This window comes from Diadema setosum, chromosome 5, assembly GCF_964275005.1.
Source record: "Diadema setosum chromosome 5, eeDiaSeto1, whole genome shotgun sequence".
Taxonomy (NCBI): domain Eukaryota; kingdom Metazoa; phylum Echinodermata; class Echinoidea; order Diadematoida; family Diadematidae; genus Diadema; species Diadema setosum.
The window spans coordinates 43286955-43301884 of NC_092689.1; the positions used below are offsets into that span (position 1 = coordinate 43286955).

At 41.1% G+C, this 14930-nt stretch overlaps 1 protein-coding gene across 2 annotated transcripts; it reads left to right on the forward strand.

Annotated features, from left to right (window-relative positions):
• Window positions 1-681: 681 nt before the first annotated feature.
• LOC140228325 (uncharacterized) lies at window positions 682-14156 on the forward strand. Of its 2 annotated transcripts, none has more exons than XM_072308552.1 (5): window positions 682-711; window positions 4121-4171; window positions 5586-5729; window positions 7984-9988; window positions 12342-14156. In XM_072308552.1, exons 1-5 carry the CDS (start codon window positions 694-696, stop codon window positions 13082-13084), a joined length of 2961 nt encoding a protein of 986 aa, XP_072164653.1. In that variant the 5' UTR covers window positions 682-693; the 3' UTR covers window positions 13085-14156. The 2 variants fall into 2 exon arrangements, with proteins under 2 accessions (XP_072164653.1, XP_072164654.1); XM_072308553.1 differs by having other exon boundaries at window positions 5586-5720.
• The last annotated feature ends 774 nt before the right edge of the window (window positions 14157-14930 follow it).

The following is a 14930-nucleotide window of genomic DNA, read 5'->3' on the forward strand; positions in this document are numbered from 1 at the left end:
AAGTAATATTATATCATGGATTGTCATAAGTTTCATTTCATGATAATGTTTTTCAGAATTATTTCAAGGGGATGCACCAACTATTATTCGAACAAACTTATTTTGAATACTTTTTTTTTTAAGGTGCGACTGGCATGTGTTTGCCCATACCAAATTGCAGGAAGAGAAATAGGGGAGGATGAATGTAGAATACAACATTCGCGAGATATTTTTACACAAAATGTGCTGGAGTCTACAAAAAAGTACATGTATAAGGCCTATACCAATGTTTGTTTTTTTTATACCTTTTCTCAACTTCCCTTCTACGTGATACTTCCAACTTTATTTTAAGTCTACATATGCCTATAAGACCCAAGAAACTTGGTGTATATTTGGTTAGTTACTCAACACAATTTCCCTTTTATTTCGGAATTCCGCACTCTATAGAAGAACGGAAACCTTGAATGAAACTTTAATAGCGTCATAGCATGGCTCAAATCGAGTTATCAATTTTCACCAACAACATTTCGAGCCACTCGTCTGCTCTTTTTCTAATGCCACCCAAAATAAAAAGAATTAAACAACAACAACAGTATTCCCGAAGCCTCGCGTTTTTTTCGCTGTTCTCCATTCTCGCTGCACTAACAACGTAGTGCCTACGTAAAAACGGAAGCAAAGTGCAGTCATCTCATAAGCCCTTGCGACTCAGTAAACATGGCTTCCGACACTGAGGTAAAGTAATTTTCCGTGAAATTTCATCACTTTCAGTTGATTTGTGATAGATATTAGAATTCAGTTATTATTGCACATTCCGATGTTATGTCTGCTATTATTGTGATTGTTTTCCGTCGTTTATACGAGATTTGGCTGCTTACAGCAAACTGCAGTACACGGCACCGCTGTCCCTCGTTGCCGCTGCTGTGTAGTCCTGCTGGAGCGGCAACTGTGCAGTTGTGACGCCCTAGACCTCGGCGCAGTGAGGGCACAAAGCCCCACTAACACCTGCCCTGCGCCTGCGATACGGATTTGCATGCAATGTGTGTAGAATAGTGCAAGTTACATACGTGTGACAGACTGTGTGTAGCAGGCAGGCTATTTACACATTTTAATCGTTAATATTCAGCGTTATTGTCATTCGTGTCTTAATTTTGTTTGCCAGCAATTGTCCCTTGTCACATGCCATGGTGTATCACTGTTCACTATCAATCATGATCAAAAGCCAGGTCTAAAACTCAGTCTGGCTGATCCTGTCCCCCCCCCTTTTTTTTTTCAGTCAAGCTATCAAGTGGTCTTGTCACTGCTTGTGTGAGGATTGTCTACATGTATTGTTAGACAAATGCCTTGTCTGTCTACCTCTCTTATAATTGTTTTTAGAATGTAAAATCATGTTATAGGAATACCTACAATAGGGTTGAAGTACAAACATGCCTAATTTGAATATGTAGGTGTTCTACAGTGAAATACTCAGAGAGTACTGTACTAAATAAATAGGATCTCTAGAGGGATCTAGTTCTACTCAGTAGTAGGCATACATCTACAGTGAGTGTACAGCAGTAATTATATCTACAGCTGTAGTAATGGGTAAATTCGGCCTTCAGCGCGCGCATTACAAGTCAGTTCGGGAAACCCACTCACAAGGGGGGCCCCTCCTTATAAGTAACCCGTCCCCCTTATACGTAACCCCGTCCCCCTTATAAGTAACCCCCGGGGCACCCCTTATAAGGAGTCTCCACGCTTTTTTGCAATGCAACGCGAAAATGAAAGGACTGCGGCAATTCGCTTGATTATGTCCATAAAGCTTCACAAGTTTCCTAGTTACTCACGAAATTTGAGCAAAATCGGTTCGAGGCATCATATCTAAAATCATGGATTTAAATGCGATGTCAAACGACCCATGCGAATGCTGAAATGCGAGCGATTACTGGCGTGAGTGTCGCCAGGCACGGCGGGCGGCAATGCTTGAGTGCAGACCAAAGAGTATAGAGCGCACGATGCGTGCGCTTCTATTGACCGATTCTGTGACGCGCTATGTGTATTTTTGGCATGGGCAGCGCCATTACTGCGGTGTCTCAGCCGACCCCCCCTTCCCACTCCCCACCCCTCTCACGCGCGCTCAATGAGAAACTGATGCATGGTTGTTTTAGCCAATGGGCGTCTCGTACTGAGTGCGCGAATGCTTGCTTAGTGCGCGAACCTTTGTTACAAGTGCGCGATAAACATGTTGCCCGTGGGGTGGGGGAGAGCAGGGGGGGTCGGCTGAGACACCGCAATTTGAGCTCATGGCTGCGCCCAGTGCCATAAAATGTCTGCTGCCCTCAACGAACCCGAATCGGTCAATACTCTTTGGTGCAGACGTGGCGACTGAGTACGTACTCGGTCGCCACGTCTGCACTCAAGCATTGCCGCGCTGCCGCGCCTGGCGACACTCACGCCAGTAGTCGCTCGCATTTCAGCATTCGCATGGGTCGTTTGACATCGCATTTAAATCCATGATTTTAGATATGATGCCTCGAACCGATTTTGCTCAAATTTCGTTCGTAACTAGGAAACTTGTGAAGCTTTATGGACATAATCAAGCGAATTGCCGCAGTCCTTTCATTTTCGCGTTGCATTGCAAAAAAGCGTGGAGACTCCTTATAAGGGGTGCCCCGGGGGTTACTTATAAGGGGGACGGGGTTACTTATAAGGGGGACGGGTTACTTATAAGGAGGGGCCCCCCTTGTGAGTGGGTTTCCCGAACTGAAGTGGCCGAGTTTACCCATAACTATGGTACTGTACTTGTGGTACTACTAGTGTCCTAGTATTACTCACTAGACTAGATTTCTAATCTAGACTTCTCTAGACTGATTACTACACCATTCTATGTGTACAATATACTGATAATTTTTCATAAATTTGTATGATTAAGTATTACAACAGCAAAATACACTGCTGTCAGATGTGCCAGCAACTCTTGCCAGTATTGTTCCTTTAACCTGTTGAGGACGAGTCCCGAGTATACTCGGGCAGGTGCCTATGGGAAATCTGTGTTGTAGCAAAATCAGTCTATCCTCAATAGGTTAATCAAGCAATATTACATGTACAATACATGTTACAATTTCGCAAGACTACACTCTTGAATACCATATCAAAAGCATTTGAAGCTCAGAATTCTCAAAAAAAGGTAATGTTACCGGTAAACTTATTCATATATTAAAGGGATGGTACAGTATTAGTGGAGATGAGAATTGGGCTTTTAACTTTTTGCGAGATACCAAGAAAACACTTAAGATATAGTACAGAGCATACCATTTTAAGAGGAATTCAAAGGTTATTTGAGGAAAATTGGATTTGGAATGACTGAAACATCCAAAATTAAAGTAAAACAAAGCGATCGTAATAAAGTGTGGGTCACACACTTTGTTAGAATCGCTCTTTTTTGGATATCTCAGCCATTTCAAAACCAATTTTCATCAAATAAACGTTGAATTCCTCATAGAATTACATGCTCTTTCATATTTCATAAGGGGTTTCTCGTTATCTCACCAAAAAATGTTAGAAACCTGAAATTAGTTCTCAACCAAAACTATATGATCCCTTTAATACACTGTACATGTATTGACCACATTTGCTGCTCCAAATCTCTGGAATAAAATCCTGCCACACATTTTCCATTTCGGTTTGTTCACCTTCCACTAAACATTTAAAGTCAAAATTAACCCTCATATCTTCCATGTCCAGACAGACTTCTAATGAAAATAAAATTGAAGTTCTATCTACTATTAAGTAAATATGTAAAGTAGTGTTGAAGCATCAACACCAACCGTGCTTGTTCTTGTGTTCTTCATAGTAATATCACATAGTAGTGTAAAAGTGGATATTTTAGTTTTCGCGCTTGGCAGGGTAAGAAGAATTTCGCATAATTCCGTGGAATCAAGACATCAACTACTGAAACGTATGGCATGCAAAAATATTCGCATGCTTTTATTTTCGCGCTAGCTTCTGGTTGCGCAAAATGCGCGAAAATTTCGACACCGCGAAATTTCCACTTTTACAGTACAGTTGTGCAAAGTGATTGACTCTAAACATGTTGTGAGCAATTGCAGCTTTCCCATTGCTCTTTCTACTTCTTCATTCATGATTAATGTCATTTGTTGTATAGGATCTTGAACTGGAATCCCTGAGATCTGCTGTATTGGCATCTTTGAAATCGGTAAGTGTTTTTAAAACATCAATGTAGTGCTGACTGCATTACATAAAATGCCTGTATTATTAAGGATATGCATTCAAATGTGCAGCACAAACAAGTGTGTTACACAAACAAGTGTGTTATTTTTATTCTAGATTTCATTTATTCTTCATGCAGTTGTGTAAAGTGTATGCTGATTTAGTGCCCAGTAGATCACTAATCAGTTGAGAATACCCTGTTGGTGTATACCGAAAATGTGTCCATGTCAGTGAGTAATGTCAGATTAGAATATATTTGTGTGGTTCACATGTCCTGATGGGCCAACTCATTTTCATTACAAGACTACCCAAATGTATCAATGTGTACTGTTTGTAGAACTTGCCGTACTTTGTTATAAATATTTTCATTTTTTCAAACCAGAGGGGCAAGAGTTCTATTGCCAACAAGATGTTGGTTTCTCTTGTAAAGTGAGAATTGTGCATGTACAGGTGTAAACTCATTTTACCAGTGGATTTGTGCTAAGAGGATCTCCCATGTATCCGCATTTGTACATCCAAGGCCCTACAGTGGAGAATTGAAGATTGAGAGAATTTTGCTACCATCATGTGTCAAAAGCATGAAGTGTGCCACCCAAGTGTGCTTACACTTGAAATTCCCAGTAACTTTGCATTTGTGCAAATCATTCCAAACAGTACATATGTTCGGTTGTGCTGATTGTCGAACAAAGCATCTTGCTTAATGACCTTCTTTACTCATCTAATTTTTAAGGACTCACATGTACTTATTTTTTGTTTCTTTTTGTAACTCATAGTATATTCGTCTTTTGGCACAAACTAGTGAATTATCATTCATTTGAGGTCACAGGATGTTTACAACTTAGCTGCACTCAAATTATCAGACAACTTTATCATGTTTGTATTGTGTTTGACGAAAGTACATGTATGCACTAATCTTACATTTGGTACATGCAAGTCAAGTATACATATTCTCCATGTTATGTTGTGTGTTTGATAGTGACAATCTATAGGCCTACAGAATCAATCATTCTAAAATGCACTGAGTGTACATGTGCTTCCTGTGGTTTGTTATTGGTATGTTGTTTCTATTATATGTATCAGCAACAAACTGGCTTTCAAAGACCCTTGTCAATCATCCAATTCCAAGTTTAACTTCTTGTTTTGTTTATATTGCAAATAATTGTTAGTGTACAGTTGTACCTTCCAAGAAAGGAAAGATGTTGGACATTCAACAAGTTAGCGATTTGTATGGAATCTTCCATTGTCAGATCTGTTCTTACTACATATTCAATCATGGTAAACTTCGGTTTTCATACATGCGAGGATTGAAGATTTCAAAGAGCCCGACAAGACATTGCCACATGACTGATAAGTATTTGAATGTGTTAACCCATCTATTCAATTTGCCGATGCGATCTTAGAAACCCAGCGGTGCGGGTGATAAAGCAGACTCTACAGCATCTCCCAAGGTGGAGGATGAGGAGGAAGAGGAGGAGGACTTGCTTGCTCTCCGTCTGGCAGCCCTGAAGAGTAAACGAGAGGGTGGCTCCACCAATGTGAGTCATGTACGTCCTGTCCAAAGTTCCCTACTGGTTTCAGAAACGTTAAAGAAGGAAGAAAGGGAATCTCTGCGGCACAGTTTTATACCCCATCTTACCTGCACCTTATGTCCCCCCCCCCCCCAAAATTACAACGGGACCCTCCACAACGATAACTTTAAAACTATTGAATCAATCCAAATACAAGGATATGAACCTAGATAACTTATTACCCACATCTTAGAGAAAACCCCATCCGATTTGGTTCAGTGGTCAAAGAGAAACGAGGATTTTTGTAGAGCATGTCAGGAATCCCTTCCCTCCAAGTTCTCTCCATTGTGTTCACACATTAATATGCAGTTCCAAGAGCATTCAATTGCTAGACTTGGAAGAATCAGACCCATGACATGCTTTACAACGATCCACATTTCTCTGTGACCACTTAACCAAATTGTATGGGGTTTTCTGTGAAAGATTGCTAAGATGTTATATTTTAAGATGCTGAAATACCATTCAGACGATTTAATCATATTGGGAGTTATCAATGTAAAAATCTGATTTTTTTTTTTATTTTTTTTTTTATTTTTTATTTTTATTTTTTTTTTTTTGGGGGGGGGGGGACATACTGTATGTAGCAAATCAAGTGAAGTGATTTCAGTTGTGTATTATAGTGAGTCCTGGCTTTTTAACCCGTTGAGGACGGACTGATTTTGCTACAACACGCATTTCCCATAGACACCTGCCCGAGTATACTCGGGACTCGTCCTCAACGGGTTAAGAGTAATGAATGCTGACCTCAACCCATCCAAACAGAAAATCCATCACCTTGTACTTATATCATTGGCCATATTCTTGTTACAATTAGCACATCATATTGCGTGCTAGACAGTAAGTAGCAGTATTTGTGATCTAATCACACGACCAAGATAGCCTGTTGAATGACACGCCTTGTATTCTGATACCCAATCATTCTTTCTATTTTCTTTTGTTTTGATTGTGTTAGAAATTTCTCTAATGTGTTACCCACATTTTACTGCCTTTTTGCAAAGAACTTATCTTTCAGTAATTTTTCTCAGTATTATACAACAAAGTCACAGCATCATTATTAAGATTTTAGTACACAATTAGTTTGGTCAGCTATACTGGGGTATTTTCTCAAAATTGAAGGTGAAAAAGCACTGTCTGCCCAGAAACTTTAGCTACAGCTGTACTGTGTATACAGGCACATTTTGACTCTTTTCTTTGAATTGGATAAGTTTACAGTATAAAGTCATTCAAGGTATTGTTAGTATGATGTGATGCAGAGTGCGATATTACTCTGTAGGTTCACTCTATCTTGTCAATTAACACCGGCAACGATAACATATCTGGTAGACTGAGGTGTGAACAGTGGGTCACCGCAGCCACTCATGTCAAAATCTCCCACAGTGCAAGTACCGTCAAACTCTTATGTGGCCATGTATTTGTAACAGTCAGCTGCTTCATGTAGACGTCACAATCTACAAACCTTGTACCCTAGAGAAGCTTTATGTGTGACATGATAGCTTATATTCAGTGGCTACCTAAAACTTGTATCCCCATAAACAGTATTCTGATCTGATTTGTAGCCACAGACTCCAGACAGAGTACAGCGCATTGGCGTATGCGCAGAATTATTTTCTGTCTGCAATATTTTCTGCTTCTCACAAAGTGGCCAAATTTATGGTCACCCAAATTGTAAGATGGTAGTAAAGAACATTTAAAGCACTGTATTTTTTATATCACTTATTTGAGTCGGATATTAGACAATACGGTTAACAAAGCCTCTGTTGTTTTGCCTTCATTTGTAAAGGAGACACAGCCGTATGATGTCTTTATAATCTTTTTATCATTCAACTACTGTGATAGGTGTTTTTGCAGCCATAGTATCCAGCAATGATGGCACATAGTTTTGACCAAAACTGTACATATTCATTACTTCTTAACATGTGTCTGATTTTTCTCAACTATCACTGATATATTTGACTAATATTTCTGCATTCACTGAACGCACAGATATATTTGCCGCAAAATCTGCTTTAACTTAAAAATGTAAATGAAGGGCCATTTCTTGCAGCAGTAGATACAATGATAGCATGAGAAATGGAGGCATCCCAGTTCATTTAGTCAGTATACTCTGGTAATACTTCCCTTGAGTGGTGGCTGTGGGCAGCCTTTACCATGCAGTATTGCACCAGTACTTTGTGGTAGACAGTTTGTTAGATATCCGCATGTTCATCCCTGTCCCTGTATTTTGTTCCAGGTATCAACTCCAGTTTCCGGTTCTCCAGCTCACCAACCTAATCCGCAAGTCCAACTTCTACCACAACCCAAACCACCACCACCACAACCCCTTCCCAGAAACCGGGTTGAGACTTGTGGAAATCTGATCACAATACCACTGCAGGACTTTTCCCAACCTCCCAAGCCACCTGTTAAAACTACAACCCGTCTTGGTACTGGGAATAATTCTGATACTGGTGATGTTGCAAAGGAAGAGCGAAGCACAAAGTTTAGCCGCTTTGAGAGCTCAGACTCCGAATCGGACGGTGACTTGGATGATTTCCTTCCAGAATCCGTCAAGAGCAATTCCAGGCACAACTCAGATGATTCTGAAGCGAGTGACAGTGAACGTTCAGCCAGTGCAAACTCGGACAGTGCTGACGAGAATGATGATTCTTCTGTATCAGAAGCAGAAAGTGAGAAGCAATCTTCTGCGAGTGAAGAGAGTGAAGGAGGAGATGATGACAAAAGTGCCAAAAGTCTTGCTGAAAATCATGGGGATGTGCCAAGTGAGAGAAGAGATAATGTCAAACAGAGTTCTGGTGAAGAAAACCGGAAGATATCTGAAAGAACAGATAAAGCAGGTGATGCAAATGAAAGCCATAGGCAGAGAACATCAGACAGTAGGAGACATGATAGGAAACAAAGATCAGAAGCGTCACATCACAGGAGTGATGACAGTTACCATGGAGACAGGAGGCGGGAGAGAAACATGCATGGGATGAGGGACAGGCGAGATGATGGGTACAGAAGAGACCGAGTTAGGGAAAGACAGAGGCATGACCTCCGAAGAGAACTCGAGACAGGCCGCAAAGAGAGACTGCCCTCTCCAGAGTACCGTTTGAAAGATAAGTCTGACCGGCGGAAGAGAGATGAGAGGGAGAAGCCAAGTGTTGATAGCAAGACTTTTGAAGCAAGGCAGCGTAAATTTGCCTCTGGAGCTAGCGTAAACATCAAAGATAGGACCTTAACATTGAAAGCTAGCCAGGACATCAAAGATAAGACTTTAACACTGAAAGATGTCAAGAGGTCAGAAGTAGACAATGGCAGTAGGAGCAAAGATCACGCAGTGTCAGACACCAAGGGAGACAGTGAGGCTAATGGGGAAATAGAGAAAGGTGCACCTGCTCCAGAGAGTGAAAGTGATATCTCTCTATCTAGTGAGGAAACTGAAGAGGAGGCAGACAAGTCTGATCAGGTTGAGGAAGATGAAAAGGTTGAGACTTCTCACGCCATGGAAAGTGACTCTGACTCTGAAAGTGAAACATCTCGCTTTAAACACAACTCCACTAGTGACACCAAACCAGCCATAAGCCTCCCCGAGTCACGCCTCATCACTTCCATGAAATTCCCCAAGGAGGGGTATTCGGATGGCCCACCACGGCGGAGACCTAATGGGGGTGACCGCACACGAGAACTAAGAGTGCCATCCAACAGAGACTCACATAGAGGTCGGGATGATCGTGGTTTGGAACGTGAGCGACCACGCCGCGCCCATCTGCCTAGACATCTCGATCGACAGGAGCGCAGCTCCAGTCGAGATAGACCAAGACTTAGCGAACGTGAACCCCGGAGACATCCGAGAGATGTTGCTGCAAATGATCGTCCAGAGAGGAAGCCTGGAACCAATGTAGATAATCCTGCTGTTGAGAGAAAGCTGCCTTCCAAACATGATTTTGTGTCTGAAAGTTCCGAGTCCGAAAGTGAAGGTGTCAATCAGGGTTTGCGCAGCATTGTTCAGACAGATAAACACAAGGAGCAAAGGGATCGTAAATGCTCTCGTGATAAAAGAAATCGATCACAAAAAGAGCAAACTGTGGACTCTGATCGGAGGGACAGGGATCAGAAAAGGGAAAAGAAGTCAAAGCATAGGAGAGACTTGAAGGAGAGGATAGGGAGAAAGAGGGATGAAGAGGACAGGAGGGTGTCAGATGATGACACTGAAGAGACTGTTCCAGAGGTACGCAGAGTGACCCTTGCTGAAGGTAAGCTGTGTCAATGATCTTTTATCCGTTGAGGAGAGTTTGATTTTGCTACAACACGTATTTCCCATAGACACCTGTCCGAGTATACTCGGGACTCATCCTCAACGTTAAACTTTTGCTCTCTTGTATATTGCAAACGGAACTATTATCTTGTTGGTGTACACTCATTTCTACTTGCCTGTTTGCATGTGTACATTGTATGTGTATTGCATACAGTTTTACCACTTAATCAGTGCTAAAATTCATTTTACTACTTTCATAGGTGGTAGCATGTGACAATAATATTCTTATTTGTAACTGATACGTGTAGCTGGAGAGTTTTCTTCTTGAGACCTCTTTGGAGTTTGCTAAGAAACAGCATAAGTGATATTTCAAATGATATTTTACAATTTTTTGTTCATGTTTGAGAACATTTCCAATGATTTCCCAAGTATGTGAATATTCTGTGTAAAGCTTTTTGAAGTTTTTATGCCTCCGTCAACGAAGTGGCCGGAGGCATTATGTTTTCGGGTCGTCCGTCCGTCCGTCCGTACGTCTGTACGTCTGTACGTCCGTCCGTCCGTCCCGTTTTGTTTTTGTCGATATCTCAAGAACCGTGTGGTGGTTTTGCATCAAACTTGGTATGAGGGTATATCCTGGGGGGATAATACCTTGTGTGGATTTCAGGGTCACAGGGTCAAAGGTCACAGGTTATTTTGTGGAAAAAAAAAATTGAAATTTCATGTTTTTCTCCATATCTCGCAAATGGTTCGAGGTATCTTCATGGAACTTAGTATATATGCTTGTACCGATGGGCAGTGATTATCTAGGGAAGTTGGGGGTCATGGGTCAAAGGTCAGGGGTCAAAGGTCAAGGTCAACTCCTCAAAATATAACTACTTTCCTTATATTTATGCAATGCCTGAAGGATTTTTTCAAAACTTGATGTATGCATGTATAATGCAATATATATTCTGTGGGAAGTTTCTTGCCAAAAGGTCAAAGGTAAAAAGGTCAAAGGTCAAGTGAAAGTGCTAAATTGCACTTTTTCCTCCATATCTCAAAAGTAACTCAAGGTATTGTCATGAAACTTACATATTTATGCATGTTCTACCTAACAGTGATTCTCTTTGGAACTGTGGGGTCAAAGGTCAAAGGCCAGGTTTCGATAATACTATTTTACCATTTGATACTGAAATTATACTTTTTCTCAATACCTTGAAAATTACTCAATGCATAAACTTGTAAAAGGGTCAAAAGTCAAGTGAAAATCATCAGTTCCCCCAAATACCTGCACTCTGACGTTTTGATCATTCATCCAATTGAACCTAGTTCTAGGAAAGTGAACATTCAGCACATTTGTGGCAAAAAATATTTTGCCAATTGTGTGAAACTGTCATCACACATTGTCAAGACATTGTACTATAGACCTATTAGGAGAACCATGCATTATGGCGGAGGCATACACCAGTCGCCGTAGCGACATTTCTAGTTTTTTTATTGTTTTAGTCACGTGACTTTGCTGAAGAAAGTGTAATTAAATGCAAATTCAAAGACATTGCAAGTACTGAAAAAAAGCATCATCTTTAACACACTACAGTTCAGAATTTATGAGAGTGTTACAATGTAGATAATTTTTAGAATTTTGAATTTGCCATACTTTTGGAGAAATCCTCGGGAGGAAGCAAACTTATCCGCTGATGCTAAAGAGGGGCAAAATCAAGCAGGATGACTGTGGAGTACGTTGGATTATTATAAAGAGCATCAGTAGTGTCATCCAATTGGTTTCTTCAAGTTGTCAGTGGTCTCTGACATGCTGACATAAACTTGTCTGTTTGTCACACCTCTGTCATTTTGCCAGAATTTATTGCAACTGATTGACAAAGTCCCTACATCGGTGGACATAGATACATACTTGGGCACGATTCAAATCTGCAGCCTGCTGATCACCGGACAGGCATCTTGTCCACGTGACCACCGAGCTTCCTCCCAACAGTCGTTGCTGATTCTAATCCTTGTAGCTTAATTTGAATAAATATGCAGTCCCTGCTGCATGCTATAAGGATTGGAACCAGCACTGGCCGTTGGGCGGGAGCTGGGTGGTCGAGTGGATAAGATGCCTGTCTAGTGATCAGGAGGTCGTAGGTTCGAATCCTGCCCGAGTATGTATGCCATGATATTTATCGTCGCTACAACACTGATTAATTCGGTACTTATTTACAATGTGTGTCGATGTAGGGCAATTTGACAATCAAATGAGATTGAAAAAACAACCCCACACAAGAATTTCATTAATTTACCAGAATTTGTTCAACAATAATGGTTCTATGTCTGAATTAATGGTTGCAATGGCTTTATTTCCCCTGTCATGTTAGATGACGCCCAGCAGAAGAAAATTTCTGTGATGGACAGACTCGGTGCTACCACATCCCCAGAACGCCCCCGTGGTTCTGTGAAGTCACGCCTTGGGCCCGTGAAGGTTGACGCATCCAAACCGTCCATAGAACTCGATGCCATTGATCCCGTCGATGATGACTTTCCGCGCCATGACCAGCTTGGCCCCCACGGTGACAGCTTGAAAAGGAGACACATTGAGATACATGATGGTGGCGATGAGAGAACCAGAAAGCGCACAAGGCTAAAACACGGTGATGGGAGAGAAAGAGATGCAGGTGAGATGGAGAAGGAAGCAAGAGGCGAGATATTCACCGCTGCTGAGCCCCCGGTGAAGCGCAAACAGCTGAGCAAGTCGTTGCTGAGTCGGCTGAGTGACAGGCCGTCCACTCCCGTGGAGTTGGAGACCCTGGCGGGACGGCTCAGCCCGAGCCTGGAAGAAGAGCAGGAGCGACGGCGCGTCAAGTCCAGAGATGCGGATCGGCCATCGTCGAGGGACAAGGAGCGTGAACGCAAGACCCGGACGAGGGATGTGTGGTCATCTTCTAAGAGGAAAACGGTTGCCCTGGAGAGGTCAGAGAGGTCACCAGAGCCTGAGCACAGAGGGTCACGGGACAAGGCCTTGGATGAGAAAATCAAGAAGATCATGAAGCAAAATGCAGCCATCCTTCAGAGGCAGCAGGAAATAGAGGAGGAGAAAAAGTTATTTTGTGGTGGGAGATAGCCTCTGGAGAGTCTCATGTACCAAATAAATCAACAGAATAAGGATAATCATTTTGTGATTGCAGTGATGTTGAATTGCAAACACTTCAAGGCTCCTTTGACATGGGGATCCTGTGTAATGTGAGTGGTTGAACGTCAAATTTTTCCACTATTGATAATTTGAAAAAAGTCCAAAGTGCTTATCATTGTATTGGAGAATTCTGTCACAGCTTAACAGCTTACATTGTTTTTATGAGCTCCAATTCAAAGTATACGTTGCACAGACAAGGTTTAAAGAAAGTAAAGCACCCATAAAACAAACAAACTTGTGCATCTTGACTTGCTATTTTTTTTTTTCATAGACAGTCATAAAATAAGTAATACTTAAGGGTCTTTGAAATTTAGAACTTCTTCCAGACCAAATGGGTGGTGAAGATAAGTTATATTCCAACGTTGTAGCCAAAAGATTAACATTTTTCTTTAAATAATTTTCATTATCATATTTATTCACAGATGATGTTGAAAAAAAAAAAATCCAGAAAGGAAAACAGAATTCTTAAGTCATACATTCACACATTACTTTTGAATTAAGGTTTATTAACCAAATACTACTTTGAGCTCTTTTTAGAATGATCAAGTTCTGGCAAGTGCATGCTGAGCATCCTCCAGGCACTTGGCTGGTCAGCAAATTTCATCTTTAGATTGACTTGTGATATTAGAATGATCAGCTAAGAAAATTAAAGTTCAGCTACCCAATACTACAGCAGTGGTAAGGGTATTGTCAGAATATTGTCACCTTGAAAGTTTTCGTGCATTATTACCCTCTTTTTTTTCTGTGAATGCTTTCGATGTCATCCCTTTTTAATCAGCTCTTATCACTTTGTTAAAAATAGAATGATGCATTACAATGGCCTTATTTCAAGATGGGCCCATCATCATGTACCTGTATAAGAACCCTCACAATACATATTCAGTATATGCTACAACTTGTACTACCTTTCAGCCAGTTACTGCTAAATTAAAAAGTTATAATCTACCTACCCTACAAATCAAGGGAACGCATTACTAGTAGGAAAGCAGGGGCAGATCCAGGAATTCCGTAAAGGGGAGGCACCATTACAAAATTAAGGGGGGGGGGGGGGGGGGCTCACGCCCCTCCCCATTTTTTTTTATTTCCTTTGTATTAACAAAAAATAAAGAGGGGGCACGTGCCCAGTGCGCCCCCCTCTGGATCCACCACTGGGAAAGTGTAGTTTAAATATACATGTGTTTAGATACAAATTGATGTACAGTGTATTTGTCAATGTGTGATACAGTGGAACAACTTTGTGGCATGCTAACCTACGGGTTTTGTCGATTACATGTATGAACTGCCTTATAGCAAGACCACACACACACATATTTATGCACAGACTCGCATAAAATCTGATAAGATGTACTAAATGCTTTTTAGGGGACCAGGCAGTGACTGAACTCATCTACGTGTGTAACAGTGAGAAAGAATACAGGCTGCATTTCACCACAGTTCCTCTCTTATACTTTGATGTTTGCTAAGTTACCCACAGTAATACATTGACTTTCAGCATAGGTGCACATGGATTTATGGAACTGCCCCTTTTGGATGCCATCTTTGCTCCATTGCTGCAAAAACTAATAATGATAATCAAGCTTGTAAAATGGAATTCTGATACTAGTGTACAGGAATTAAAAGGGATTGATTATGGTGAAATGGCACAGTACATGCACATCAAAACTTACCCTCTTGAACATCAGTATATGTGTGGCATTCCTTTGCTGAAGTTCAGAGAGGTTTTAGTAAATATCATTATTTTTGACATATTGTTATAGGTATTTTGTCATTTAAGTAT

Bases quoted from the DNA above. Each gene is read 5' to 3' on its own strand.
- LOC140228325 (XM_072308552.1), top strand. The intron at 4,172-5,585 runs GTAAGTGTTTTT...ATGCGATCTTAG, and splicing joins TATTGGCATCTTTGAAATCG to AAACCCAGCGGTGCGGGTGA. The intron at 5,730-7,983 runs GTACGTCCTGTC...ATTTTGTTCCAG, and splicing joins GCTCCACCAATGTGAGTCAT to GTATCAACTCCAGTTTCCGG.